The sequence below is a fragment of the Anopheles ziemanni genome, chromosome 3, assembly GCF_943734765.1.
Source record: "Anopheles ziemanni chromosome 3, idAnoZiCoDA_A2_x.2, whole genome shotgun sequence".
In the NCBI taxonomy this organism is placed as follows: Eukaryota; Metazoa; Arthropoda; class Insecta; order Diptera; family Culicidae; genus Anopheles; species Anopheles ziemanni.
Genome location: NC_080706.1, coordinates 70,064,400 through 70,069,597, shown reverse-complemented (window position 1 = coordinate 70,069,597; position 5,198 = coordinate 70,064,400). Strand labels below are relative to the sequence as shown.

General features: G+C 49.4%; 1 protein-coding gene across 1 annotated transcript; it reads left to right on the top strand.

Annotated features, from left to right (window-relative positions):
• Positions 1–3,362: 3,362 nt before the first annotated feature.
• Positions 3,363–4,970, top strand: LOC131286480 (chondroadherin-like). Its single transcript, XM_058315440.1, has one exon. The coding sequence runs from the start codon at positions 3,363–3,365 to the stop codon at positions 4,968–4,970; it is 1,608 nt and encodes a 535-aa protein (XP_058171423.1).
• The last annotated feature ends 228 nt before the right edge of the window (positions 4,971–5,198 follow it).

The window sequence follows — 5,198 nt, the reverse complement described above, 5'->3', positions numbered from 1 at the left end:
GGAGCGACGGGAGTAGAGCGATCCGGAACTCTGTCGCGGTCAGGGATGCGTGGACTAGTGGTGGTTCTATGATAAATTATAATTTTTAATTACATTTGTAAACCGTTTTATTTCTCGACGGCTCTTCCACGGTCTTCCCACTGCCAGGTGAAGGTGCGCACAGGGGTTCTTTGTTCTTACGAACAAGTTCATGCTTCTGGCACACGATCCGTTTGTGCTGGAGCAGTGTGGTAATGCTACCAGGTCACCCCATTCCCTTCCTCAGAATGGGGTACCAGAAACTGACCATCAATAATTTCCTGGCGTCCGAGGCGTTCGGTTCCTGCCCAAAAAGACACGCCGTAGCCTGCAGTCAATTCGCTCCGGGAGGCCAAGCAGGACCCGACTTGACGAGTAGAGAAAGCAAACAGACCCCAAACAGTAAAACGCCCAACACTCGGAGCTAGCTTCGGGTCGAATTTTAGGAGTCATTTTTCATTGCGTTAAAGCTCGTCACGTTCTCCTGCGACGAAATGGTCATTGCGATCTCCCCCGGGGGTTCCCCAAACCTTTTTCTCCAACCCCGGGTTTCGAATTCCAGGCGCCCTTCGCGCGGGTTGCCGATTCGACGTACCTCTCTCCATTTGTCTTATGGCGCGAGGGTCTTAGACTCCCGGTGACCGCTGGACTAGCTGTAAACTAGTTTAGTTTTGTCTGCTTATATCTGGACACCCTGGCCAAGGTGGACAACGAACTTAGCGATCCGCCACGGCTATCGTTCTCGCGCGCTCGGTTTCGGTAGTGTGGCTAACACGCATCACAAATTAGCATACTGGAAGAGGAAATGCGTTTTTAATTAGGCTCCCCCTTTCTTCCTGGTTGAACACTTATTCGATCTGAAGACGCCCTTTTTTCCCAACATAAACTCCAGCTTTCCATTGCAACCTTTGGAACATTTAAAGAAAACTAAAAGAAAACACACAACGGTCAACTAACGTCCATCGCTAAACGTATCGATTTTCAACCCAAATGAACTGACTTTCCCCCAACTGAAACAAGGCGAGCTGGGTGAGTTTAATTAATTGAATTCCATTCGAAATTATGTAAAATTTACATGCCTATTGGGAAATGCGAGATCGATTGGTCGAATGGATGAATTCGAACGAGAGCGGCGCTTCAAGGGTCGAATAATGTTTATTCAATCATGGGAAAACATGGATAAGCAGAAAATCACCCTGAAGTAGGTCATCTGCATTCAAGTTTTTCCAAAACGATTATAATATTTAAGCTGACGGTAAGTCTTTGTGTTCAATTTATATGTTCTTAGTTCTTCGGCTTTAATATGCTAATTAAAAATTGAATACTTTGTTTTTTGATTGTCAAACGTTCTAAACAATTCAACTCAACTTTCAGAAGTCAGAAAATAAATCAACTTGAATATTGAATTATTCATTCTCTAGTCGTGGTTGAAAATTAACATGTTCTACGGACAGAATTGTTTGATAAATGGATTCACCCAAAACCTAGTTGTTCTGTTTATCAAAAATCTTGCGGACAAGTTGTGCGTGTGTTTTTCTTATTTTCAATTTGCTGAATCACGCTGAAGATGGAAGGTTCAACAGTTTCGATAGTGGGTTTTCCAATTGAAATGCGTGAGGTTGCAGATTTTTATCTAACGTCCAGTGGGAAGCGAAAAAAAAGAAAACACTTCCTCCCGACAAAACTTTATCACACCCAGCCGGTTATGATGCGATACAATTATACTCCATGATCGTGTTTGTTTTCCGAGACCCATTGACCAGTGTGCGGGCATCAACAATAATATTCAGCTCGACTTTGCAAACCGACCGGCCACGATGGAGGTCTGCAGAGGAGCTGTTTTTGTTTTACTTCAATTAGCGCGCAGCCCCAAGCCCTGTCGGGGGACCGTACGAAAGCCAAACAAACCGAGTCTTCCACCCATTCCCGGCGAATAGAGGAATCACACTTCAACGAAAAGCAATGGCAAAACAAACGGACGGCTTTCCAGAGTTGGTTTTAAAGTGTGAAACACGAAGCCCTTATCTGACAGCGCTGATCTTTGGGCGCGCTTTAAGAAACGCCAACCTCGTCACACTGAACGGAACGGATTGAATAAAGAGCAATCCCACCGAACATAAAATCAAAACAATGATACCCACTGACGCGGGCCTCTGTCTCTCGATAAGTTTGCGTTTAACTCCCCGAACTCGAAAAGGACCATCTTGCATCACACACTGCGTTTGAAAGTCATCGTCCGGGACGGCCCGGAGACACTTGACTCGAGCGCGCGGTGGCGGCGCAGAAAAACATACACACACACACACACACACACGCCCGAGAAGACGAAGGATCAAGTGGCCAAGCTAGTTGCTGACGGGGCGGAATCCTTGCTCGCCGGACGCGTCCGACATGGGACGGGATTTTCGTATGAATTATTCATCCCAAGGCACAAAACATAGCCCCACCGGCGAGGTTCGGGGACGTTTAGCTGGCTGAAATGTTACGGGAACTGGATGCCCTAGCCACTCCCGGAGTTCGTGCCTATTCTCCCGAAGTTCTCGCAGTGCAAAGAACCGGCGCATGATGAGCTGTTTTTATTTTAGAATTTTAAATTAAAAGACAACTTACCAATTCCGACAATGTCATCACACGGCCGAAAGTCAAACTGGCTCTATTTCATCCCAATTCCCTTGCTGACCGAGGTGGAGAGTCACGCTGCTGCAGGTGTATTTGCCGTCAGTCAGACTATAAATCGTCGAATTATGCGCTGCTTTCTTCGCCGCCCAGTTTCATCAGTTTGCTTCTTTTTCATTCTACAATGCAGTTCCGATGCATATGTGCATTGTCGAATCTGTTAGTTTTCTTTCTCTTTCGTTTTCTATGTTTCCAAGAGAGCGATTTTTTACGGCCTTGTGTTCCCTCGTCCAACAGAGGCTTAGGGTTGGAAAGAACCGAAGGTAAACGGACGAATAATGATGAGATTCTCAAGGTGCTAGGTACATCGTTCGGAATCTCTACGATTCGATCCTCATTTTTTCCTCATTCTATGCTCATCTTTCTTAAGAAAGAGTGTATAGGGATGCACTGAAAAAAAATGCATCCAAGAAAAGAGAATGAGTGCATCGTCGTTGAGAGATGAAAAGAGAATGAGAAACGATCATCAGATGCGATCTTTCTCTCGTGAGTGCCCATCCGTGTAGGCATAAAAGCGCCGAACCGGCCGGCTTAAGCCACAGTTTGAAGATCGTTCTCGTCTCGGACGGTTCTTTGACGTTTGGGAAGTAATTAGGAGCTGTTGTGTGATCTTGTCTTCAGGAAGAACTTTAAGAAAACCCACCTCTGACAAGATGATCCAAGTGAAAATGTTCGCGATCGTGGTGTTGATCAGTGTTTTGGCGCCACTGGCAAGTGAGGCCGCCGCCTACTGCCCGTCCCGCTGTGTGTGTGATGATGTGAAACTGCACGTGACGTGTGGCGAGGGCGAGCTGGACGTGCTCCCGATCGCGTTGAATCCCGCCATCGAGCGGCTGGTGATTAAGTTCAACCGCATCAAGGCGATCGATTCGTCGATCCAGTTCTACACCGAGCTAACGATGCTCGACCTGAGCTACAACCATCTGCTCGGGGTACCGAAGAGTATCTTCATGTACCAGAAGCGGCTGCTGCAGTTGCATCTGAACAATAACAAGATCTCGTCAATCGGCAATAAGACGTTCGCGGGAATGAGCGAGCTGCGTGTGCTGAACCTGCGCGGCAACTTCATCGAGGAAGTGACGAAGAGCTTGTTCCGTGCGCTGCCGAAGCTGGAGGAGCTGAACCTGGGCGAGAACCAGATCAGCACGCTGCACCCGGACGCGTTCGATGGACTGACCAATCTGCGCATCCTTCATCTGGATGACAACGCGATCAATGTTATCCCGACACCCTCCTTCCGGCCGGTGCGGCTCCTGGCCGAGCTGTACCTCGGCCTGAACACGTTGAATCAGATCCACCCTGGGTCGTTCGAAGGTCTCCAGCACTTGCGCCGGCTCGATGTGCGAGGCTCGATGTTGGTCAACCTCACGATCGATACCTTTCGTGGTCTGGAGAACCTACGATCCCTGGACATCTCCGATAATCATCTGCTGAAGGTACCGACCGTCGCGCTGAGCATTCTCGGCCGACTGGAGGAGCTGTCGCTTGGTCAGAACGATTTCGAAATCATCCCCGAGGGAGCGTTCTACGGATTGTCGAATTTGCGCAAAGTATCCATCTCCGGTGCGCTGAATCTACAGCGTATCCAGTCCGGTGCGTTCGCTTCCAACACCAACCTTGATACGGTTGTAATCGCATCGAACCGACTCCTGGTGGAGCTGGACGAGGGTGCCTTCTCCGGTCTGCCGCATATTGAAAACGTTATCCTGCGTGACAACGCCATCCGGACGTTCCGCGAGGAGCTTCTGCCGTGGAAACAGCTGCGTAACTTCGACATCTCTGGCAACCCGTTGGTCTGCAATTGTCACATGCGTTGGATGAAAGATCTACTTCGCGAGAAGCCCATTGAAACCGAACAGAGCCAAGTGATCTGCCAGTACCCGGAACGGTTCGCAGGCGAGGCATTGCGTGAGATCAGCTCGGAGCTGTTGGGCTGCCATCAGCGTCAATCGGACAAGGATAGGGCCGTCGTTGGGGCCGTGCTGGTCGCATCGGCCGCTTCCGTCACCACGTTCATTCTGGTCGCATACCGGCTTCGCCATCGCCTTGTGGATGCGCTCGGACCGAACTGGCACAACAAGCGCAACTCGCTGAAGGAAGAAAAGGACCTGGAGTTCGCCAAAGCCTTCCCCGAGATCGAGTACCACCAGCCGAACTTTAACATCTACACGTGCAACTACCAGCAGATGTGTCAGGCGAAGATGGCACAGCACAGTCCGCCACAGCAGTTTCAGCATCATATCTACGAGACGCCGATTCCAGTGTCCGACCTTTGAGTTCTCAATGCAGGCCATATGCATGGGGAAATCAAGTAGGTTTGGGCTGCTCTCGTCGACACGTCGGCAGTCCTTCTTCGTCCGGACTTGTTACGGCCAAGGACTTCATTGCGATTCCGAGCGATCTGCTAGAGGGAACACTTCAAGTTTCGAGGCACCAGTAGGGATTTGCATCCAGCTGTAGGGCAAGCAGGGACCAACTTTTGGCAAATCGAGGGATGGTTTAGC